General features: G+C 40.4%; 2 protein-coding genes across 10 annotated transcripts in view; one reads left to right on the forward strand and one right to left on the reverse strand.

Moving 5' to 3' along the window:
• Nucleotides 1-18,046, forward strand: part of LOC109797149 (uncharacterized) — a 33,023-nt gene extending 14,977 nt beyond the window's left edge. For all 9 annotated transcript variants that reach the window (XM_083070981.1, XM_020357081.3, XM_083070983.1 and 6 more), the window contains one exon: nucleotides 1-18,046. This exon is cut by the window's left edge. In XM_083070981.1, coding sequence (XP_082927107.1) covers nucleotides 8,816-10,675 — 1,860 coding nt within the window. In that variant the 5' untranslated portion in view covers nucleotides 1-8,815 and the 3' untranslated portion in view covers nucleotides 10,676-18,046.
• On the reverse strand, nucleotides 2,597-3,463 carry LOC145956336 (uncharacterized). Its single transcript, XM_083071922.1, has 2 exons — nucleotides 3,008-3,463; nucleotides 2,597-2,905 (listed from the first exon to the last, which is right to left on the reverse strand). The coding sequence occupies exons 1-2, from the start codon at nucleotides 3,461-3,463 to the stop codon at nucleotides 2,597-2,599; spliced, it is 765 nt and encodes a 254-aa protein (XP_082928048.1).
• Nucleotides 18,047-26,733: the final 8,687 nt, after the last annotated feature.

The raw sequence follows: 26,733 nt of genomic DNA on the forward strand, positions 1-26,733 counted from the left end.
CGTAGCAGAGTAAAGATCGGCCCTGCCTTTTCCGCAAGTCTGGGATGAAACGGGACAGTGAGACCAACCGTCCGGCTAGGCGTTGGACCTCCTTCACCATTTGTGGGCTTTGCATCTGGATGATTGCTTTACACTTCTCGGGATTGGCCTCAATTCCTCTACTGGTGATCATGAAACCGAGGAACTTGCCTCCCTGGACGCCGAAGACGCATTTCTCTGGGTTGAGGCGCATGTTGTGCCTCCTGATTTGAGCAAACACCTCGGCGAGGTCGGTAGCATGATCTGTTGCCGAGGTGGTCTTGACTACCATGTCGTCGACGTAGACCTCCATGTTCCGCCCGATCTGGTGGTGGAAAACCTTATCCATCAGCCGCTGGTAGGTCACCCCCACGTTTTTGAGACCGAAACGCATCACCCAGTAGAAATAGTTGGCGTGGTCGGTGATGAAGGACGTATGTACCTCGTCGGGTGGGTACATCATTATCTAGTTGTACCTGAAGTAAGCGTCGAGGAAACTGAGGACGGCGTGCCTGGACGCTCCGTCAACCAGCCTGTCAATGTTGGGCAAGTGGTATGAGTCCCTGGGGCATGCTTTGTTCAAGTCAGTGTAGTCGACGCACATGCGCCACTTCCCCGAGCTCTTCTTTACTAGGACCACATTTGCCAGCCATGTGGTGTATCTGACCTCACGGATGAAGCCAACGTTCAACAATTTTTGTGTTTCAGTGATGATGGCCTCCTGCCTTTCACCGCCGACCTTTCTCTTTCTCTGGGTGACTGGCCTTGCCTCCTTGTGTATCGCTAACCTGTGACAGATGAAGTCAGCGTCTATACCTGGCATGTTAGCGCTGGACCAGGCAAAGAGGTCGGCATTCTGAAGAATCTCCGCTTCGAGCTGTTACCGCAAATCCGGGCTCAATTGCCTGCTGATTTTTGTGCACTGCCTGGAGAGTTTTCCGATCTGTAGGTCGTCAAGCTCGTCAATGGGGCTTAGCCTCTCATCATGGGAGTCGGATCTCGGATCGAGATCGGTGATTTCCACGTGGGTGACGTGAGCCATGGTGGGGGGATCCTTCTTACTTTGCTCGTTGGTCGAGGATATCTTCAAGCTCTCGGCGTAGCACTGCCAAGCTGTCTTCTGATTTTCTTTGACGTAGATGATCTTACCGTCGCTTCCTAGGAACTTCATGGTGAGGTGTGGAGTGGACACTACTGCGCTAAGTGATGTTGTGTATTTTACTCGTATTTTAGCACTTTAATTCACAAGAATTCATAGCATAATCATGCATATCTTTCATGTTTTTAATAAATTTTTATATCATTTTCCTATTTTATGCTTTTCTTGGTATGTGTTGTGTTTTCTCTGAGCAGGATCAAGATTTAAGAATTAAAGAGGAAATGCTGAGCTACAGGGAAAATCACGGCCGTGATTCTAAATCACGCCCGTGATTCACCAGAGAAAATCACGGCCGTGACTCCCAATCACACCCGTGAACGCCACTGACCCTTCATAGATGTGCTCCAGAGAAGATCACGGTCGTGATTCTCAGTCACGGCCGTGATTCACTTCGCGTCCCAGCTTTTTAAGTTTTATGTTTTATTTTTATTTTTGTAATTTTTATCTTGGTAGTTTTACCTTTTTACCCTTTTAGGTTATAAATTAGATGAGGTTAGCCTAGAACAGAACTTTTGTTTTCAGAGACAGTTTTTTAGTTTTTGACACTTAGAGAAGGTTGGGCGCCTGTGCCATCGACTCTAAGGTTTGCTTTTCTTTTATTCTTCTTTTCTTGGAGAACTACTATGAACTCCTGTGAGTAGTTTCCCTTTTTCTGGGATCAGGGCTTAGCCTCTGAGAACCTCTTTATTAATGCATTATTCAGTTTCTTAATTTTATTCCAATTCTTGATTTGTTCTTTTATATTTTATATATGAACTTTAACATTATTGTTTTCATAATAACATTAATTAAGGATGAACTGAGAGGAGAACTTGATTATAATTATGATAAACAATTAATCTTAATTTTCATAATCATAGATAATTAGGGATGAACTGAGAGGAGAACCTAATTATCGGAACCTAAAGGAACAGACTTGAGTGTTAAATCACGAGAGTTGATTTAAGTTTTCGAGGAGTAATAGATTAACAAAGATCTTAATGGGTTTAATTGAACGTAATTACCACGAGAGTAGGGATTAATTTTAATTGAACACGTCCTCGTAGCCTGAGAAGGTGCAAGGATTAAATTAGGTTAAGACTACCTTCAAGATGGAATAGAATTAATTAATGAAAATAATAATTCAATATTGTTGGAACTCTTTGTGCGAACCCTAGATTCCCGGAAATCTCCTTATCTTATCTTAAAGTTTTATCTTATTCATTAATTGCATTACTATCTCTTTTACCAGCGAATCTGATCTTATCATCTCAAAACAAATATTCTATCTGTTTTAAAATTCAAATTAAAATACTAGTAATTCTAGGTCAAACACGTAGTCCCTGTGATTCGATATTTATTACTTGACGACAACCGTACACTTGCGGTTTTCCACACAACACTAAGCTGGTTCAACGTCGGCCAATACAAGACATCTGCCTAGCTCCCCTGGTCTATCAGTGTCTTGTGCACCTCCCAATTGGCTACGTCCACTGCTATGACCACGGGATCATCCTGGTTGGGACTGACGTCGGCATAGTCACTGTCGGTGAAGGTGATTGGCGGTGAACTTTGGTGCGAAGCCGAGGTGGCGGAATGGACACTGTTGATATTGCGCAGGTGTCTCTTCCAGGCTGAGCTGGTGGCACCTCCCCCTGCGAAACCACCTACAATTGTATTGATAACTCCCCGTAGGGGAGCTGATCCTGTTTCTTGGCTTACCTCAGCTTGCACTGCTCTGCCAGCATGCTGCTGAGAGATAGAGAGTTGGTCCGTGCGAGCTCCTGAACCACGGCCTCTGCCTCGTCCTCGTCCACCATAGCCTCCTCGGTGGCCTTGTTGTCGCTGGACATATTGGCCGAGGTGGCCTGCTTGGATGAGTTCTTCAATACGGTCCCGTAGTGAGCGGCACTCCTCAATGGTGTGACCGTGATTTCTGTGGTACCGACAGTGCTTGGACTTGTCGGCATTGTTGGGGGTGTGACCTGGTGATGGCAGAGTGAGCAGGTTATTGTTGCTGGCTTCCTCCAGTATGTGCACGCGGGGCGCGTTCAGGGGAGTGTAGAAGTCATATCTCCCCCCTCTGTTTGCCCTAGGCGGCTTCTTGAACTGGCTATCGTTGTTGATCTTGATTTTGTCTTTGTGGCCTTGTTCTGGATTCATTAGTCCATTGCCACGAACCTGGTCACGGAAAGCGGAGTGCTCCTCCATCTGGATGTAGCCCGCTGCCCGGGCGCGAAGTTCGTCCATGTCGTGAGGAGCCTCATGACATAGGCTGTCGACGAAGGGCCCAGGCTTGAGTTCCATGAGCATGGCATGCAGGGCGACCTCGGGGTTCAGATCTTGACCGAGCTTGCGGCAAATCGCTCCATGAATGCCCGGAGTGGCTCGTCGTCGTTCTATCTGAGACTAGCCAGGGCGGCTGAGGTGATGGTGAGGTTGGCTCGTTGCGTACTTTGCTGTGAACTGCTTGACCAGAGTGTTGAAGCTGTCGATCGACTCAGCGGGAAGCTGGGTGTACCAGTTGAGCACGGCCCCCTTGAGCGAGGTCAGAAAAACCCTACACAATATAGCATCATTGTTAGTGTAGAGGTTTACCTGTGTCGTATAGAGGTCGATGTTCTCATCGGGGTCCGTCATGCCATCGTAGCGATCGAGGTGGAGAGGCTTCCACCCTTGAGGGAGTGGTGTCTCCATGATGCCATCCACAAAGGGATGACGGTGGAAAGTTGCTTGACCCCCAGTGATATGTGTTGGGGCCTTGCTGACTTCATCGGCCGACCTGTTCATTGGTACATGAGACCGATGTGTGGCAGGCCTGGGGGTTGGTGCCCTAGTCGCAGTTCAGGGCTGAGAGACCGAATGTTCCTCTTCCTCGTTGTGGTTGCTGGTATGAGGAGGATGATCAGAGTGGCGCCGAGGGAGCTGGGCGCGAATCCGCTCATTTTCAGCGCGTAGCGCCGCTAGATTAGCTTCATTGGCGGTCCGCATTGCAGCTAGGTCGGTTTCGTGCTGGGCACGCATGTTTCGCAAATCGGCGTCATGTTGCTGCCGCATCTGTTCGACCTGATCGATCAGTCTCCTCAATGTGGCTTCGTTGTCCATGGTAGTTGAGTGATTTGCGTCGTCTGTTGCGCGTCTACTATGGCTTCTGGTGAATACCATAAGCGTTGTAGACCCCTAAAATTGTCCGGGTCGGAAATAAGACTCAAAGACTCTCGAAGACCGAAGGAAAGTCAGCCGGAAGGACTCCTGGAAGACCCTAGGATGATTCTTTGTAGGTCTAGAAGTCTTAGAGTAGCTTAGAATAAGGGTGTGTGAGGATTGGAGCTCAATACACCCTCCTAGAGGTTCAGTACGGCCGTACTGAGCCATTTGAACTACAATACGGCCATAAAGAAATCAATACGGCCGTACTGAAGTTTTTGAACTTCAGTACGGCCGTACTGAATTCAGTACGGCCGTACTGTAGTTCAAAAACTCAGTACGGGCCGTATTGACTCCTTAGGCCGTACTGCGCCTCAATCCTATAAATAGGACGTCATTGGCTCGTCCTTCCACACATTTGGAGCATTTCTCCACCCTCTGGCTGAGTATTCTTGGGTTTTTGAGCTATTCTCTGCCCTAGAAATCTCTCCGAGAGCTGATCCGACTAAGTTCTTGAGTTCACGAGCCTTTAGCTTGAGACTCGAACAAGTCGAAGGGAAATCTCTTTGATTTCCATAGTTAATATTTATTTTTAGGGAAAGGAGCGAGCGAACGTGTAGTGGGAAGGAGCGCCAAAAAGCCTCCTAACTCCTTTTTGAATATATAAAAGCCCGCTCCGAAGGTTTCTTTCCAAATCCTTTCTTTACCGCTATCGCTTTTTGATTGTTGCATTGCACGTTTAAAGCTTTCATCATGTAGATAGTTTACTTATAATCGTTCTAATAAATAGGGGTAGTTTAGTAATTTTACGCTATTATTTATGAAATAATCCGTCATAGGGAACCCGAAAGGGGCGTTGTGGGGTGCTAACACCTTCCCCACACGTAATCGACTCCCTTACCCAACTCTGGTTGTAATGGCCAAAGTTGATTTGCAAAAATCAATTGCCTTATGTCTTTTTCCAATGTTTTGAGTAAAACATTGGTGGCGACTCCAAGAACCCCTTTTTGCGAAAACCACTAATCCATGGAGGGTCCCGTTTGGGATTAACACGGATTGGTGAGAATCATTTAACAAAATTGTTAGTTCGATGAGGTCTCAGTTTGAGAATAAGTCGTTCTAACAATCCATCATTTTTCAAAACCAAAAAAGAGTCCAACCATCGTCGCGAATGCCAATGTCCGTTTCGGCGGGTGGCGACAACCGTGGCCGATAAGAGCTATCTTGATCGGCCCCACGGTGGGCGCCAAATGTTCTTACCGGGAATCCGAGGTAGGGATGATCCGCTGGGTAAGATCGGTGAGCCTCCTTCACTGGTAAGTTGATGCTCCAAGATGGGGGTGGTACCTACAAAAGAGACTCCGATGCTAAAGTTAGGGTTTGTATGAGTGTATGTCTCGTATAAGTAATGCACGTACCTTAGTGTGGATTAGGGTTGCGTTGGGCCTTGGGCCTGAGATCAGTTGAGATCTAATTGGATAGCGGATCTCGTCTAGGCCGAGATCTTCTCAGATCAGTTATGATCTGGTTAAGTGATGAGCTGACGTCACGTAGCGCGTATCCGAGGTAGTCATGCGTTGCGATGCCGAGCTGGGAGCTTGGCCTTGCAGTACGGATAGTACAAAATGTATAAATTGTTTTCATCATATAAAACATAGCGTTATAAAAGAGTTATCATTTGTAAGGTTATACAGTCATCCAAAAAGATAATATAATTACAGCATCATGAAAATATCAAAATAAGACACCCTAGGTACTGGTCAAGCTCTAAGTCTAACCACTTCTCAAAGCAGCTACCAAAAGACTCCTTAATATCCCAAAGCCTCACACCTGATCTACTCCCCCACATAGTGAGATCATCACAGTCAACATCATGGAAATATAAGGGTTAGCACGTATAAATCCAACCATAACACATATAAATGAAATATCATCAAACTAGATATTAATCATTGACATTTATCCATACCAAAGGAATGACAACATTATTGCATGCCCATCTCCATGCTAATATAAACAAATCCACAATCCAATGTATGCACATCCATGCCAATGCATACATATTCTATAATAATAAAGAATCCATAACCAATGTATACAATCCATACCAAATGCATACATATATCATTTCCAAACCAAAGTCACACCATTGTATAATCCCATGAAATAGACAATACATCCAAACCAAATATTGTCCTCAACACATCTAAACCAAGTGTTGAATTTGTGAACATGTCACCTGCCCATGTCACACACCTAACCTCTCATGTAAAATATACAGTTGGATTACATCGTCATGTAATCCTGGTGATCCTGGCCACTTCATCCATCGGTATGACTCGGCCCTACCCCCATACCGGTAGCAAATAGAATGCTTAGGGGAGTACTTCAGAATCTACCTAACATCTGAAGTGGTTTATTATATAATCTTTGGAAAAGTTCCATATTGGGATCCTCACCATTGTAGACCCCTAAAATTGTCCGGGTCAGAAATAAGACTCGAAGACTCTCGAAGACCGAAGGAAAGTCAGCCGAAAGGACTCCTGGAAGACCCTGGAAGACCCTAGGATGATTCTTCATAGGTTTAGAAGTCTTAGAGTAGCTTAAAATAAGGATGTGGGAGGATTGGAGCTCAATACGGCCTCCTAGAAGTTCAGTACGGCCGTACTGAACAATTTGAACTACAATACGGCCGTACTGAAACCAATACGGCCGTACTGAAGTTTTTGAACTTCAGTACGGCCGTACTGAATTCAATACGGCCGTATTGTAGTTCAAAACTTCAGTACGGGCCGTATTGATGTCAGAGGCCGTACTGCGCCTCACTCCTATATATAGGACGTCATTTGGACGTCATTCCACACATTTGGACACTTTTTCCATACTTTTGGACCCTCTTGCTGAGTATTCTGGGGTTTTTGAGCAGTGTTCTGCCCTAGAAGTCTCTCCGAGAGCCGATCCGACAAAGTTCTTGAATTTTGAGCATTTAGCTTGAGGATTCGAACTAGTCGAAGGGAAATCTTTTTGATTTCCATAGTAAAAATTAATCTTTAGGGAAGGAGCGAGCAAGCGTGTAGTGGGAAGGAGCGCCAAAAAGCCTCCTAACGCCTGTTTGAATATATAAAAGCACGCTTCAAAGGTTTCTTTTTCAAATCCTTCCTTTTATTGCTTTCTGATTGTTGCATTGCATTTTTCATCATGTAGATATCTCGTTTATAGTCGTTTCCAATAAATAGGGGTAATTTAGTAATTTTACAATGTTATTTATGAAATAATCTGTCATAGGGAACCCGAAAGGGGCGTTGTGGGGTGCTAACACCTTCCCCACACGTAACCGACTCCCTTACCCAACTCTGGTTGTAATGGCCAAGGTTGATTTGCGAAAATCAATTGCCTTATCCCTTTTTCTAATGTTTTGAGTAAAACATTGGTGGCGACTCCAAGAACCCTTCTTTTTGCGAAAACCACTAATCCATGGAGGGTCCCGCTTGGGATTAACATGGATTGGTGAATCATTTAATAAAATTGTTAGTTCGATGAGGTCTCAGTTTGAGAATAAGTCGTTCTAACAATCCATCATTTTTCAAAACTTAAAAAGAGTCCAACCATCGTCGCGAATGCCAAGATCCGTTTCGGCGGGTGGCGACAGATGGCGACTCCACTGGGGAAGCCTCGAGAGTCAGTCCCATTTAGTGATGGATTATTTCTAAAATAATAGTTTAAAAAATTACTTCATTACCCCTCACTTGTATGATAACATGTTTTATCTAGCTGGCTTTAATAACTGTTGTATGTTTAAATTTTTGCAATTGTTTGAAATAAAAACTGCACACAAACCTTTGCACACAACAGTTCCCTCTATACCCGGGGGCATGAGTGGAAAGCCATAGGGTGTGGATGTTAGTACGGCCGGTTGTCGAATGGGTCTATAGGTGCCCGTAGACCGTTGTCGGAAAGCATCACTCAAGGTGATAACCATGAACTCAAGTCCGACAGTGCGTTGGAACTTTTCATCGACTTACGACGAGAGGGATTGGGTCCCTATAATGGGGGCACCTTGGGGGCCTCAGACCAGTGAGAACAGTTAGAACCTCCTTGAATATACACTTTTCTGCAGGATACCCCTACCTCGTGATTCGCTCGTGACTGTTCGTGGATGAGTGAATTGTTTGTGCATTGTTTATGTGACATTGTTTGAGCATACATTGCATTTTTTAAACATACAACATTCCCCTTTTAAAATAAGAATAAATAGGAATAAAAAATCTTCCATTACATGGTGTTAACATCTACCTTCATCACATTCATATAGGTAGTTTCCCTTTTCACCCGAAAAATACAAAAAACAAAATACCCAAAGAAAAATAAAGAAAAATGATATTTATCCAAAACCAAGCAATATCATGCATCATCTTAGGGACATCCCGAAAACATGATAATGCTCAGTTGAATAAACACAATGCATGCATATTCAACCCCATCATCTCATATCATGCATTTTTATCGTAGATCATGGACGGATCTAGGGAGATGCAAGGGCAGTTGAAGAAAGTGGATTTCTTATTATACCGTGCTGAGAGGTTGGACCACCTCTGTTCTTTGATGCCACGTGAGGCTCGTGTTGAATTTGAGAAATCTTATGGACGAGTCCTCGATTTGATGAAAATATGTGTGGATCCGGCTTTTCTGAGAGCATTGGTTCACTTCTGGAGTCTCGATCTGCATTGCTTCGAGTTCCCCCAGTTTGACTTAGTTCCTACTCTCGAGGAGTATGAGCTCATGCTACGATGGCCCAAATCAGCAGGGGTCTATGTCTTTCATGGCAATCATGTGGCTGTAGAGAGGGTTGTCACTCAAGTCAAACTGCCATCACGATCATCTGCCTTAGTGGGGAACGGCAGTATCAAAGGTTGGAAGCTCACTATGATTGAGGACCACCTTTCTTCCTTGGCTGGTGAGGGAGATTGGTTAGCTTTCAACAAGACTCTAGCGTTAGCCGTGTTTGGGACGATCCTATTCCCCTTTCACACTAACACAGTGGACCATGCTGCTATGGACGCTTTCTTCGCATGGGACGTACACATGAAGAGTCCCGTGCCTGCCATTCTTGCCGACACCTTGCTTTCTGTCCACCTATCTCAGCAGAAGCAAGGGAAGATTATCCGATGCTGCACCTCCTTGTTATATGTGTGGGGCATCACACATTTGTATGCCTCTAGTCACATGGGGACTTTGCCCGATCCGTTGAGGAGCTTTTCGAAGATCCCCGTACGCCGCCGCTATGCTTCCGAATGGAAGGAGGAGATGGAACAGTGGAGCATTGAGCACTTCACATGGGTTTGTCCTTGGTTCCGTCCGAGCAATATATTGATGAGATGCGGCAGCTATCCAAGCATACCTTTGATGGGCCTCAGAGTTTGCATAGCCTACTCACCTAGATTGGCTATGAGACAACTTATGAGGACTCAGATTGTTCCTACTCAAGAGGAGCTTGGAGGATTGTGTTTCTCCTTTGATCCCGAGCATCAGAGAGACATACACGCTGTCATTAGAGCGTGGGAGAGACCAATCTATGAGGGATATCAAGAGCTTGGAAAGCCTCGGGTATCCGTCTCCACTGACTACGAGATTTGGAGGAGCGAGAGGGGGGTGCCCCAACCATCCACCTCTTGCGCAACCACAGTCACAAGGAGGGTGTTGCAAGAACAAGTCGACGCCTTGACCAAGAAACTGGAAATCATGGGAGCTCAGATGAGAGTTCTTGAAGAAAAGAATGAAGAATCCGGTTTCGTCATTGATGGTCTACAAAGGCAATGCAAGAAAAAGGACCACGAGATAGAGCGGCTCAAGGATGAATGTGCTAACCTCAATGAGAAGGCTATTCGGGCATCTAAAATGCCAAAGGTTGAACCGAGTAGTCAACTCCGAGATGTTGACGCAAAGATAGCACATCTTGAAGCCGAGTATGCAAGCCAGGCACAGTTGATCAAGGACATGCAGGATGACCTACTCTTGACTCGATCCGATACGCAGCAATGGCGGGAGGTTGCTCAACAACAAACCACAAGCCTTTTCGATTTCCGCAAGAAGGAAAGGGAGGGATTAGCACAGATGGCTAAGCTCCGAGAGGAGAAGGATCGAGCCGAAGACGAACTTAATGAACTGCAGGCCATGATCAACTACCACAATCAAAAGGCGAAGGACGCTCAAAAGATCAGTGATGATATGAGCCAAGCAGTCCATACGCAAGTCGAAGCAATGGCCCGCCATGTAGAGGAAGCCGAAGATGAATGGAGAAGAAACATGAACCCGCCTGTGGGTTTCTATCGGCTTTTCTCATTTTGTAAAAGATTGCTTCGAAGCATTGTATAATAAGTTGTACACTTTCCTTGATTAAATAAATCGAATTTTTGAGATCTATGAAATCTTTCAATTGCCTTTGCATTTCATAGTCATTCATTCGCATACATCCCTCCTAGTAATTTATTAATAACATTAATAAAAAGAAAGGATTAATCGATGCGTCGCACGCCGTTCGTTATCAAATGTAAGCCAACAACCGCGCCAAGCGAACGCACATCAACTCCATTGTTGGTAATCAAGACGAATAAAGGGGAAGGTCCGATACCATTGAGGATCACTGCTCCAAGACCTTTTCCCTACGAATCGAATAAGGTTGTGCCATGGATATACGACATCCATTCTTCTGCCGACAGCGATATCTCTAACATCGCTGGACATGGGGGCATGACTAGGAGTGGCAGGATCTACACTCCCGAAGATTTTCACGATAAAGCTCCCAAGAATAAAGAAAAAGAAAAAACCGAGGAAAATAAAGAATCCGAGGATAAAGATCAAAGGACGAAGAGGAACGAAGATCCTTCTCGACGTTCTTTAAGCCAAATCTTTAGGAAGGCCGGTTCACAAGCGTCAAGGCCGGTCATCGTCATCAAGTGTTCTTCTCCTTCCGATAGGGATGTATAGACCTGATGACTGTTAGAGATCACTCCTCGGGAACAGCCCGACCCCCGAGCCTCGATAGGGCACATGTTTCCTCTAGAATTATAATAAAATCATTCTTTATTATTTCTTATTGCTTCTTTTCTTGCTTGCAATAAATTTCTAGACCGCATTATTTTTAATCCTGTTTGAATAAGCATAAATGAGGTTAAAATCGTCTTAATAACAATAAACCCGCATCATTTTTATGTGGAAGTGTGTGACAACTTGGAGCACCTTTCCTTGGTCTCGACAGGTGCCATCATGGATAAAAAAAAAGAAATCCTAAAAACAAAAAGCTCGGCAGGAAGCCCAAAAAGGGGGCTGCGCAAAAATAAGAGCAAAGAACCCGCTAGGAATCCCACAAAAGGGTGACCTAGGCAAAAATTAGGGTTGCAAAAATAAACAAAAACAAAGGTCCGCTAAGACGCCACAAAGGGGTGTTTTAGGCAAAAATAAGGACAATCAAAAAAGCAAAAGAAACCCATGATGGTACCATGAACCGAATTCAAAAAGAAAGGTTCAAGGAAAGCTATCTAAGTTGTCAAATCACAACGTCAAATAACAAGACTTTCTTAACTTCATAAGTGTTTAATCAAACAAGCCTAAACACATGAGCCTACCTTGGCCAGCCATTCTTACAAAAACCATTTTCAAAATAATAATAATCCCCTCTAAAACACAAACTTTTGAACAAAAAGAATATATTTCCTTTCTTTTCTCTTGTCCCAAACGATTTTAGAATAATCTAGTGGAAACATGGAGATATAGTGGTCAATAGGAGGGTTGACATGTCTTCTAAAGGAAGGAAAGGATCACTTGGTTGATGACACCAATCTCGATATAACACGCATCATTCCTCGGTTACATAAATTGGCAGCGCACAGCCCGTCTAGAGGAATGGCAAAATCAAAGCAAAGAAACGCATTGGTTAATTCTTTTGAAAAAATAAATCAAATAGAATTAGGTGCATCATACCGCATACATGCATACAGATGATAGGTGTACTGGAAGATCACTTATTCTCTGTTTATTGAAAAAACCAAAAATAAAAAAAAAAAATCAAACTTCAGAAAAAACAATGCGCCCGTACCATGTTCAGTACGCCCGTACTAAAATTAGAGTTATGAACAAATTTTTAACTCAATACAGGCGTACTGAAATGGATACAGCCGTATTGGCCTTTAGTTGCACATTTAAAGACCTTATCATGAGGCAATCGCATAAAATAGAAAAATAGAAAAAAATTGCTTGTGTATGACAGCAGTCAACAGAAAAAGCCAAAAAATGACAAAAAAGGCAAAAATTCAGAAAATCAACCGCATCATACAGAATAACTGAGCCTAGAGAGGCTTGCCGAAATAATACTCCCCCATCGTACAGAATAACTAAGCCTGGAGAGGCTTGCCGAAATAATACTCCCTCATCATACAGAATAACTGAGCCTGGAGAGGCTTGCCGAAATAATACTCCCTCATCATACAGAATAACTGAGCCTGGAGAGGCTTGCCGAAATAATACTCCCCAATCGTACAGAATAACTGAGCCTGGAGAGGCTTGCCGAAATAATACTCCCCAGAGACATCTCAGCTTGCACTCTTGGGCCGAACTCCCAGTGAAAGCTATCAGCGCAAGATCAGCAAGATTTCCCAATGGAAGCATGATCATCCGAACAGAATATCCGAGTCAAAGGACTTTGACTTCCTCAGTGGAAGATAGCTTTCCAACTCGAACGACGAGTGAAGCTAAGCCTGAAGAGGCTTTCTAAATAATACTCTGGGATACATAAGATCTTCAATCCCCATTCGCCTACTCAGAGGCACTCCTTCAAAAAAAGAAAAAAATCAAAAACATCAACAACCATTCCCCAAGCGGAATCCGGCACTCAGCCGAACACCAAACATCAAGATAATTCGCCTACTCAGAGGCACTCCTTCAAAAAAAGAAAATCCGAAAAGATCAATAACCATTCCCCAAGCGGAATCCGGCACTCAGCCGAACACCAAACATCAAGATAATTCGCCTACTCAGAGGTACTCCTTCAAAAAGAGAAAATCCAAAAAAGATCAATAATCATTCCCCAAGCGGAATTCGGCATTCAGCCAATCATTGAACGTCAAGATGATCCGCCTAACAGAAGAGGCTAATCAAAATTAACGACAGAATCCCCCAGCGGATAACAGCCTACGCAGAGGCAACAAAACCAAGAAAATCAAAAAGATTCACCCGAATAAGGATAACCGGGATACTCCACCAACGTCGAAAGGACGTCAGCCAATCATAAGGCATCGCTCACCTCAGAAAGAGCATCTTTGTGTCTGCATCCCCAAGGAATCAGAATTTCCCCAGTGGGCACCAACTACGCAATAGAGAGTTGGGACACAAGAACCTATGAGTAACTGCACATCCCCTAGACGGATCCCTGCGTTATCCAGCCCTCAACGGCATCAAAATCAAAAACAACCGTCGAAGCAGCATCGTGGACTGTGGAGACAAAATCATCACAATAGAATCCCCCAGCGGATAACAGCCTACGCAGAGGCAATAAAACCAGAAAATCAAAAAGAGTCACCCGAATAAGGATAACCGGGATACTCCACCACCGTCGAAAGGACGTCAGCCAACCATAAGGCACCGCTCACATCAGAAAGAGCATCTTTGTGTCTGCACCCCCAAGGAATCAGAAATTCCCCAGTGGGCACCAACTACGCAATGGAAAGTTGGGACACAAGAACCTATGAGTAACTGCACATCCCCTAGACGGATCCCTGCGTTATCCAGCCCTTAGTGGCACAAAAATCAAAAACAATCGTCGAAGCAGCATCGTGGACTGTGGAGACAAAATCATCACAAATCCCTGGAGAGGGCAAACTCACACTGCCAACGTCGTCAGAAACACGGAGGTAGACCCTGGAGAGGGCAAACTCACGCTACCAAAGTGACTAGAAGCACGGAGGTACGCAACCCTGGGGAGGGCAAACCGCAGACCCTGGAGAGGGCAAACTCAGCTGTCAAGGTTGTCAGAAACACCGAGACAGAGCCTGGAGAGGCGGTACTCAGCTACCCCGTCGTCAGAAACACGGAGGTATGCAACCCTGGGGAGGGCAAATCGCAGACCCTGGAGAGGGCAAACTCAGCTGCCAAGGTTGTCAGAAACACCGAGGCAGAGCCTGGAGAGGCGGTACTCAGCTACCCCGTCGTCAGAAACAACGGAGGTATGCAACTGTCAAGGTTGTCAGAAACACCGAGACAGAGCCTGGAGAGGCAGTACTCAGCTACCCCGTCGTCAAAAACAACGGAGGTATGCAACTGCCAATGTCGTCAGAAACACAGAGGCAGAGCCTGGAGAGGCAGTACTCAGCCACCAACGTCGTCAGAAACACGGAGGTGTGCAACTGCTAACGTCGTCAGAAACACGGAGGTAGATCCTGGAGAGGCGGTACTCAGCTACCGAGGTTGTCAGAAACACCGAGGTATGCACGAGCCTGGAGAGGCGACGACTAATACTCAACCTGGAGAGGCTACTCAACAATTTTCCACCGGAAGACACTACAAGTCGGAAGGATGGCTTATTCCCCGGACAATTGGGTCAACTCCTTTACTTGTCAACCGGTACACCAAAAAGCCATTTGACTAAGTAAAGGGGGGGCAGCTGTAGACCCCTAAAATTGTCCGGGTCGGAAATAAGACTCGAAGACTCTCGAAGACTGAAGGAAAGTCAGCCGAAAGGACTCCTGGAAGACCCTGGAAGACCCTAGGATGATTCTTCATAGGTTTAGAAGTCTTAGAGTAGCTTAAAATAAGGATGTCGGAGGATTGGAGCTCAATACGGCCTCCTAGAAGTTCAGTACAGCCGTACTGAACAATTTGAACTACAATATGGCCGTACTGAAACCAATACGGCCGTACTGAATTCAATACGGCCGTACTGTAGTTCAAAACTTCAGTACGGGCCGTATTGATGTCAGAGGCCGTACTGCGCCTCACTCCTATATATAGGACGTCATTTGGACGTCATTCCACACATTTGGACACTTTTTCCATACTTTTGGACCCTCTTGCTGAGTATTCTGGGGTTTTTGAGCAGTGTTCTGCCCTAGAAGTCTCTCCGAGAGCCGATCCGACAAAGTTCTTGAGTTCTGAGCATTTAGCTTGAGGATTCGAACTAGTCGAAGGGAAATCTTTTTGATTTCCATAGTAAAAATTAATCTTTAGGGAAGGAGCGAGCAAGCGTGTAGTGGGAAGGAGCGCCAAAAAGCCTCCTAACGCCTGTTTGAATATATAAAAGCACGCTTCAAAGGTTTCTTTTTCAAATCCTTCCTTTTATTGCTTTCTGATTGTTGCATTGCATTTTTCATCATGTAGATATCTCGTTTATAGTCGTTTCCAATAAATAGGGGTAATTTAGTAATTTTACATTGTTATTTATGAAATAATCTGTCATAGGGAACCCGAAAGGGGCGTTGTGGGGTGCTAACACCTTCCCCACACGTAACCGACTCCCTTACCCAACTCTGGTTGTAATGGCCAAGGTTGATTTGCGAAAATCAATTTCCTTATCCCTTTTTCCAATGTTTTGAGTAAAACATTGGTGGCGACTCCAAGAACCCTTCTTTTTGCGAAAACCACTAATCCATGGAGGGTCCCGCTTGGGATTAACATGGATTGGTGAATCATTCAATAAAATTGTTAGTTCGATGAGGTCTCAGTTTGAGAATAAGTCGTTCTAACAATCCATCATTTTTCAAAACTTAAAAAGAGTCCAACCATCGTCGCGAATGCCAAGATCCGTTTCGGCGGGTGGCGACAACCATAAGACCCCAAATTCCATATTTTCCCAAAGATTATATCCAGATCTCACCAAGGGATCTTCCAATCCATACCATAACCTTACTCCTCTAAGTCTTATTAGCTTTCCAAATCAAACACACATAAACACATTCCATAATTACATGCAATCTTTTTCATAACCATGCCACATTCCATACCAAATATATAACATCAAAGATGATATGATTCAACATTTAAAAGTTTCATAAAAACTCAATTATAAAAGGTTTTCCTCAAAGAAACCACGCGCCCAGCGTAGTGGTATTTGCACCCAGCGCCACTAAAACTGGGAGCCTATCAGGCTTTGCCCGCTTAGCGCGTCACCACGTGCTCTCAGCCCATGGCTATATGCGCTCAGTGCATAGACTCGTGCGCTCAACACGCTTGAGACAGAAAGCCACTAGAAATAGCCCGCTCAGTGCGTAGACTTGTGCGCTCAGCCCATTTCGAAATGCGCTAAGCCCATGGCTAAATGTGCTCAGCGCGCTCTAGATAGAAAGCTCTATTCTTCAATGCACTCAATGCATTGTTGCGTGCACTCAGCGCGCATCCTGACAGAAAGTTTTTTTCTTCAGTGCGCTCAGCGCGTCGTCGCGTGCACTCAGCGCGCTTGCATCATATAGTGCGTCGGAAGTTCGGAAACTCCGATTTTCACCCCCAAAATCCATCCCAACATGAATCCAAAACCAAATTACACGATTCCAAACCATTATAGAGTATAAACACCATCCAAAAACAACATATTAAGTGATAAAATTAAGTATTAACAATTAATCCACGAAAATCATGAAGAAACCCAACCAAACCCTCTCCACTCAATCTAACCTCAATCATGCGTAAAACATGGAATCAATGTGATATTTCAAACTCATACATACTAGATTAAGTCTTATAAGTACTACCTTACCTTAGAAACCTCATAAATGCATGGTTTGAACAAAACCCTCAAATCCCAATTCAAACTTCAATCCCACTTTTCAAGGCTTTAGAGACCAGATCTCTTGAAACTCCAGTTGTGAAGATTGATCCCGACTTGATAAACTTCCAAAATATATCCTTAACTTCCCTCTAGACCAGAGCTTCTCTCTCTACTTCCTCTCTCTAGAAACTGTTTCTTTTTGACAAATGAAATCCTCTGGTCCTGAGCCCCTATATATAGCCATTTTCCAAAATCTCCAAATTTCACCCTTAGCACCTATTCACCTCAAATATCCTATTCCTTGAAGTATTTCAACTCCCTAAGCTCTAAGCAACCTCAATTTCACTTAGAAAGACCAAATTTATTATATGTTCCTATCCTCCAATCTCCTACCATTCCTATTCCTTTCTATGCAATTACTCACAACTCACCACCATATGAAATGCAACATGTATCAACATACAAACAAACATCACCTTCAGATACATATGCTTGGAATAATGAGTTTCATGCCATAATACTTCACTTAACTAAGATGAGAAAGAAGGTGATCAGTCTTTTTCCCTCTTAGTACTAGTTCAATATAATGGTGTACAATGCATCATTCACCACACTCATGTATACACATGCCTATATAAACACCTCAAAACAATGATATCTCGTTCCATACTGCAAAATCACTTCTATGTCCAAACAACTAATCAAAACCACATAAATATACAACATGCACAAAGATAAGTACATTTCAAATTCACACATCTAGAATCCAATCCAAATCCATATAAACAACATACATATACATACATACATACACACACACACACACACACACACACACACACACACACACACACACACACACACACACACACACACACACACACATATATATATATATATATATATATATATATATATATATATTCATAAAGTATATCTACCAAATAGCTCGATATTTCCATGACGTTACACTAGTATTCTTAAACCACTTTTTGGTTCCCCAAGTATTCTCGACCACTTCTGGCTAGCAGTGAGTATTCTTTGACAAGCCCCTCTGGGCTTTACAAGTATTCTTTTCCTAGCCTCTTCAGTCTTTACAAATGGTAGATAGACAATCAGGTTTGAGTGTTTAGGTTACTCTCACAAAAAGGATACATATATAATCTACACTCACTAAGGTTTTGCTTCTAAGATGTATACGTTTAGAATTCCTTAGTTTACAGAGAAAATTACACTAAGGTACATTTGACTCTACATGCTCTATCTCTGCTTTAGTTACTTCATGGGCTGAATATAACTCTTCTTCATGCTTGCACCATTTGGGCCAAACAACCAACCTATTAAGGTCGTTGACCATCTTGCGTCTGAGTCTTTATGTTTCGTCTTAGATTGTGCTTGATGCGTTTTTGGCTTGTTCTTCATTTTACCTGTTCTCTTATTTTTCTGAAACACTAAAGCACTTGTTAGAGATAACAACATGTATTATATTTGTCTCACTCAAAACCTTGTTGGGATTTTCTTTATCTAGCTTAACAAAAGTTAGGGTTTGAGTGAGACCCACATAGTTTAACTATAACAACTTGATAGGCCACTACACTTAATATAGTACAATACTATGCACCAAAAAACATAAACTAATCAACTACTCTAGGCTTCTCATGTAATAATCACTTTAACATTCATGCAACAATGTATGTAAAGGGTACAAAAAAAACTTTAAAAATTTCCTATTTCTAAGACTTGAAAACATAAAGCCCCTTTATAGGATTACATATATACCTTGTACATTTTGTACAATTTACATCAAAATATACAAGTACTGAAAACATAAATCATATCACTAGTCAGTGTCTTTATACAACCAATATTGTATCAAAGCAATATAAACAAAACAAGTCATTTCCAACATGACGCTCCACCCCTAAGCCAACCCTTCAAGCTAATCATATTCTACTCTCATTCCAAGTATGATCATTGTAGTCCAACCACAAGGGAAAAAAGGTAAGCTTGTGAAAGTATCAACATAGCAACCACAACATAATTTTACAACTTATACAACATAAACAACATCAAGCTAATTCATAGCACAACATCAACATATCATCATTATTTACAACTTTCACTCCTCAAATTCAACTTATAACATAGGCAACATTCTCATCATAAAGAACTTTAATCACAACATAAACAACTTTAATTAGCATATCAACTTATGAAGATCTCTAACAACAAAGGTGAGTAGTCTAAATGGCTTAATCCTACCGAATCACTATGTCTAACCTATTGCAACCAAATAATGTAGATACAACGTTAGACCTCTCAAAGCACCTAATAAACAATTTAAACTAATTTCTCAAGTTTCACCTTTTAATCTAGGAAAGTATAGTACTATTGTTAGGATAGAACAACTTAGGATAAACCTACCACGATCTTAGCATGCATTTTTAAGCCTCATATGGAAATAGCTGGTTGACAATGTACCTTTCCAACAATCAATTAAGGATTTTACTCATTAACTTCATACTTTACTCGATTTGATCACTTTATACACGTATGACTCGACCTAACCCCCATACAAATTTATATTTGGTTGCTTTATGATCAGTATGGTTTGACCTAACCCCCGTATTATTTTCACATAAAACCTAGAAGAGTCAACTTAAAAACCCTGGTTGGCTAACTTCACTCATTAGCTCTAGTATTCTTTGTTCAGCCTCTTCAAGCTCTCAGTGAGGATTGTCGATCACTCTTAGCCCACTAACTTCACTCATTAGCGCTAGTATTCTTTGTTCAGCCTCTTCAAGCTCTCAGTGAGGATTCTTTGACAAGCCTCTCCAGGCTTATACAAGTATTCTTTTCCTAGCCTCTTCAGGCTTTACAAATGATAGATAGTTTGTTTTTGAGTGTGTGGTTTACTCTCACAGAGAGGATACAAAGATTTGCTACACTCACTAAGGTGCATGTTCCTAAGTTACACTTAGAACTCCTTAGTATACATAGATAAATACAATACAATATTGTACATTTAACTATGTATGCTTTGTCTCTGGTTTCGTTGCTTCTTGGGCTTGATATCGTTCTTCGCCAGCCTTTTCAGGTTTGAAGTCATGACCTATATATAGTCTCTATAAAATCTGCCTGTTGCAAGTGTCCGTTGAAGCATGATGTAGTCGTTCATGACTAGTTCGATCTTTCATTTAATGCATTAGATCATGTATTAAATGTTGCTTCCTGTTTATAGACATTGCGTGAAGTCTTCTTCGTTTTGTTAGCTGTAGTGTCTGACTTTAACTGAGACCTAGGAACTTTTTGTCCTTTTTCGGTTATCGTAGCTGCAGAGGCGTTGTCTTTATTTGAAAAAGTAATTACTTTTTCTAACACATGCATGCTTTTACTTTTGTGCTTGTTTTTCTTCTCTTTCTTTTCTTCCTTTCATCGCGCGATCATATTGAGAGCTTTTATATGATTGTAGACGATGCCTGAATTGTCCCTTTAGACTTGATTATTCAAATGCTTGCATGGCAGTCTTCGTTTGGGTCTGGTAGTCCATGTGCATCTCAAGACTTGATCTTCGTTTGAGCATTTGTCATTAATGCTTTGAATTTCTTTGGTCTGATCAACATTGTAGATGGACAAACTTCATTTTCGTTTGGAATGCTTTTCAATATGTGTTGTCCTTCGTCTGATGTGTAGTTGACTTTTATCTAATTTTTGACCAGCCTTCGTCTGAATCTTTATGTTGCGCTTTAGGTTGTGCTTGACATACCTACGTCTGATATTTGTTCCATCATCTTTTGTCGCTCATGTCGTATTTCATTTATCATTTGGCTTTGCTTCGTCTAGTTTTCATGTTGTGCTTTGCCTTGACTAATTTTTGTTTGATACTTGAAGCTTTCCTTCTTCTGTCTTGGTTCCAGTATATGAAGTGGCACATGTTTTTTTCTTCATCTTGCCTGTACTTATATTTTTCTGAAACACTAACACACATGTTAGAAATAAAAATATGTTATATTTGTCTCATTCAAAACTTTGTTGGGAATTGCTTCGTCTGACTTAACAATGTACTATTTATTCTCACAATAAATTCTTTATTGAGCACATATATTCGATGTTTTTCCAAGATACAAATTAATGCTAAAGTTTCTTTTTCATGTATAGGATAATTATTTTCACTGTCTAAAAAAGTTCTAGACATGTATCTACAAAGTAATTTTTTCTTTTGTCCATGAGGTTTTGCTTTCATAATTCCTCCCCAACATTTATTTGAGACATTTGTTTCTATAACAATTAGATATTAGATCATCATCTGAAGAATGGTATAATTCAGAAAAGTCTTTACATAATTCTTTTAATTTTTTAAATAATTTCTTCTTCTTTAGTCTAAGACCATAAAGCATTTTTTTAAGTTTCTTTTGTAAAATCTTTATTTCTACTACTAAATTCTTTATAAATCCTTCATTAGAAATATATGTTAATAATCTAAAAAATCTTTGTACATCTTTGCTTATCTTTTAGTCTAGTTGAAAAAATTTGAAGTTTTTCTAATACATGTCTTTACATTATTATTTTCCCTTTTTCTATTTCTAGTCCTACATAATTAATTTTATTTTGTGTTAATACAACTTTTTTTCTACTTAATACTACTCCATGATTTAAACATTATTTTTAAGACTAATTCAACCTTTTCAAAATGATTTTTTTTAAATCTTTATTAGTATATACTAATATGTCATCTATATAAATAAGACAAAAATCTTTGAATTTTTTAAATATTGAATCCATTCTTCTTTGAAAATTTCCTAGTGATTGCTTTAATCACATAGGTAATACATTGCATTCATATTGTCCCTGAGGACAACTAAATGTTGTTAAAGCTTTAGACTCTACTTTTAGTCTAATTTGGTAAAATCCTTATTTATAGTCAAAAGTACTAAACTAATTCATATTTCAAATTATTTCTATAATTAAATCCTTTCTTGGAAGATGATATGCATCCCCTTCCATTGCATCATTCATTTGTTTATAATTTATCACATGCAATTGTTCTTTTTCCTTTTTTTTTATTTCATTGTGCCTTTTTACATAAAAGGCTAGTGAAGAATGTTTCCTTTTTATGGTCTTATTAATCCTTTATTAATCATTTGCTCAATATATTTTGCAAACTCTTCTATGTCTTATTTTGTATGAATCATTGGTTTATATTTTATTTTTTCTTTAATTTTAGTTCTATTAATTTCATGTTTTTGTTATTAATTTTTGAATCTAATGGATCTTCACTACACACTTTATCTAATAGTTCTTCCATATGTGATAGTATAGTTCTTCCTATTTTTGAGTTCATTAATTTTTGTCGAATTCTTTAACATGTTGCCATTACTACCCACCACACTTAGTCTTGCTAAACTCTAATGATTTTATTGAGTATTTATTAGTCAAAGTAATGTAGAATAGGTATTTTACAAAAAACTATTTTTTGCATGTTATATATATAAGGAGTTCTTAATTTTATATATTCTAAGTATTAACAAAAAGGAGAATATAATCTAAGAAATTTATTTCCTATATTCATATATATTCTTGTTTCTTGTTGATACATTGTTGGAATAGTAAATAATTTTAAACATATTTCAATTGTAATTCTTTTTGTTACCTAGTATAGCAAATGTATTGATTCATCCGCTATTTGTATTTTTAATGGTTTTTCTACTTTTCCCCAGTTTTCAAAAAATGTTTTTGCTGCAATACAAATACTCGTTCTTGTATTATAATGCTTCAATTTCTTTTATATTTATTTTTATTCTTATATGAGTACTATTCGGATTTTGTTTCTTCTATAGAATATTCATACATGTTATTTGATGGACTCCTTCCACCATGGGGTTGATCAATGACATCCAAGGTGGGGAGAAGCTCCTTGCCAAGGTCAAGATGATGACCTTAAGGGTGGATGTTCCTTCAAGGGTGGAGAATTTAGGGAAGGTGGGCGTGAAAGGGGAAGGTTGGGCGAATAAGGAAAATGAAGGGAGGGAGGTGTTTTGGGTGCTTCTAGGTTGGCTCTCTTCACTAAGTGGAGGTGGAGGCCACACAAGGAACCCTAAACTCACTCAAAGGAGGAGAAAGGAGAAGTAGGCCGTGGAGACTTAGTGACTATGGAAAGGATTTGAGGCAAAATGCTCTCTCAAATTCATATAATCCAAAGTGTGTACAAGGTGCTAGGCTAAGGGTACTTATAAGAGTGGGAAGGCATCTAGGGTTGCATTTAGGGTTGCGTGGCCGTGTAATGCAGCCCAAATGCAACCTAAATGAACCCTAGATGATGTGTGGGTTCCTTCCTACCAAAAGACCAAAATACCCTTTGACCTAAAAATAGAAAAAGTGGACTTTTGACCTCACAAGTAAAGGTTTAAGCCCAAAAAAAAATCCTAAACTAATTTGCCCCATAATATAAAGGCTAAATTAAAATACATAATAAAATCCTATTATCTAAAGTACCCCAAAATACAAGGGTAAAAAAAAGGAAATAAAGCAATAAAGTCCTATACTACTCAAAATGGGCCTAGGAGATGGATCAATACTCCACACTCATGATGAGTATGGCTCTAGGTATGGTGTCTCCTTCATCTTCCTCCATTCTTCTAGCCATGGACCTAGTAATGTTTCCAATATGAAACTCCAAGGGTGGTCCTCCATCATCCCCTCCTTCTTGAGAAAGATTTGCCCTCAAATTTCCAAGATTATCCATATCATTAGTTCCTAGAAAAGGTGTAAGATCACAAACATTAAATGAGGAACTAAATCCATAGTCAGAGGGAAGATCTAAAATGTATGCATTGTCATTAATTTTTTGAAGAACTTGGAAAGGTCCATCTCCCCTAGGGTTGAGTTTTGACATCCTTTGAGTAGGGAATCTATCCTTTCTTAAATGAAGCCAAACCCAATCCCCAACCTCAAAAGTCACCTTTTTCCTCCCTTTTTTGTTATATTTGACATACATTTGGGTTTGTTTCTCAATTTGGCTCTTGACTTTCTCATGGTATTTCTTTATAAAATTAGTCATTGATATTCTTTCTTTGTGAAACAAAGTAGTATTAGGGAGTGGTAGTAAGTCAAGAGGGGTGACAGGGTTAAAGCCATATACAACCTCAAAAGGGGATAGATTAGTAGTTTTGTGAACTACCCTATTGTAGGAAAACTCTATGTGGGGGAGACAATCATCCCAAGTTTTCTTATTCCCTTTCAATATAACCCTTAATAATGTGAATAGGGATCTATTTACCACTTCGGTTTGCCCATCGGTTTGTGGGTGACACGTAGTGGAATAGACAAGCTTGGTTCCTAGTTTTTCCCATAATATTTTCCAAAAGTGACTTAGGAACTTCGCATCCCTATCAGACACAATAGTCTTGGGTAGACCATGCAAACGAACCACTTCCTTGAAGAAAAGCTTAGTAATATAGCTAACATCATCTACTTTGTGGCATGGTATGAAATGAGCCATCTTACTAAAACGATCCACTACCACAAAGATAGAATCAAAGCCCCTTTGGGTTCTTGGGAGACCAAGTACAAAATCCATACTAATGTCAACCCAAGGGGAGCTAGCTATAGGAAAGGGTGTATAGAGTCCATGAGGCATTACTCTAGATTTGACTTGGAGACAAGTAATGCATTTAGAACAATGCCTTTGGAGGTTTATTCTCATGTGTGGCCAATAAAATTTTGATTTTAAAAGACTTAAGGTTTTATCAACCCCAAAGTGGCCCATGAGTCCCCCTTCATGACTTTCCTTGACCAAAAGCTTCCTAATGGATCCTTGAGGTATGCAAAGTTTTCCCATCCTAAAAAGATATCCCTCAAGCAAGTAAAATCCATCAAAAGGCTTTTGAAGGCATTTGGCAAAGATGGATTGGAAATCTTGATCAAGTTCATACAATTCTTTTAGATTATCAAATCCAAGGATTTGAGACCCTAAGGAGAAGAGTAATTTGTGTGTCCTAGAAAGAGCATCGGCCACCACATTATTCTTTCCTTTTTTTGTACTTGATAATTGTAATAACCCAATTTCGTTCGAAATAATATTAAAAATAGAGAAAGACAAATCATGAAAATAGAGATTCATTTTGTTTTCTAAAAAATGTTTATAAAAGGATAAAAAATGAATGAAGGAATAATAAGAAAACAAAACAAAAGTTTTTCTTTTTCTTTTTTTTTTTAAAAAAAGATGAATTGATAGGGAAATGAAAGTAGTGATTTTGGTTCAAAAAAAATATAGATCTTTTCCATTTAATGCTGGAGATACACATGGACATGGAAGATATTTTTTATGGTTTCACCTAAGGAATTAACAAAAAATGGCTCTAAATCTCCTTTTAGATTTTTTTTCCCTTTGATGGGTTTGACACGTATAAAACATATTGTAAAAAAGGGAGTGCATTTCACGAAAATAGGAGGGATTGAAGAAGACGAGGGGAGATCTCCTTTCTTGGAGGAAGCACCACCAATATACACAAAACAAAAAAAAACATTGCGCACACACGGAGGCGGAAGCAAACACTCTTTTTAGGGAAGAAGTGTTACACACTCTTCTTCAGCCTATATCACCCCCTGCACATTTTCTTTAGGGGGAGGAGGAAGACGCATTCTAAGAAAAATCTCATTTGTTCCAGAAAACAAAACATCATGGGATTATTGGTGAATCTTAACTCCGCTTAGAGTCTTTCATTCTCTTTCCCCGTTCTCGACTTCCTGGTGTAACACAAACCATGCCCAAGCATTTGGTAGCTGGCAATACGCTCTCCTCCTAACAACATCCCCGCAAGCACTCAATATAAAACTAAGTTACGCACAAACTATAATCCTCATTGCGGGAGTCACGTACGTTATCTTTTGTGTACAGGTTTCTCATTTGTTTGTTTTATTTGCCACACTTTTCTTTTATTTGCGTGAGAATATGGTTATTTAATTTATATATATATATATATTATTTGCTTTTGGCCAAGATTTTTCTTTTCTTTGATGCGTATCTTTGAATGCAGCATCACCTTCACTTCATTTTCTTTACTACCTCATTTTCTTACTTTTTTATTTTGTTATTAGTGTTTCATGACAATATTAAATCTTCTTTACCACTATGTTTTTTACTTATCTAAGCACGTTTGTAAAAAAGGCTAGTCTAGTGAAATGGTGAAATGGCTCCTAATTAAAATATATTGTACACGTTTGTTTAATGCCTCTTTCATATCAATCTAATCATAATAATATAAAACATGTAAAATATTTATTAATCTTGAACTAAGTAATAAATAAATTGAGTGCATATACATGTTTGTATAGTAATCAGATTTTTAACAAAAAGAGTTACTTGAATGTAATATATTTTTTGAATGTTTGAATTTTATTATTATTATTATTATTTTCTAACGTAAAATGTGATAATCTAATTGTTATGTTTTTTAAAAAAGGATAATTTATTTCATCGATGTTAAAATGAAGTATTTTAGACTTAAAGATATAAGTCGTGACAACTTATTATCTTAAAGTATTTTTAAATTAAAAATATAAAACTTACATCATAAATATTATAAATATCACTTCAACATTTTAATAAAATATTTAAATTCATCATGACAAAAATTTTATGTGAAAAATGATTAATTAGATGTGACATCTTTTTAACCTTTGA

The sequence above is a fragment of the Cajanus cajan genome, chromosome 3 (assembly GCF_000230855.2).
Source record: "Cajanus cajan strain Asha chromosome 3, NIPB_CcT2T_4, whole genome shotgun sequence".
NCBI classification, from domain to species: Eukaryota; Viridiplantae; Streptophyta; class Magnoliopsida; order Fabales; family Fabaceae; genus Cajanus; species Cajanus cajan.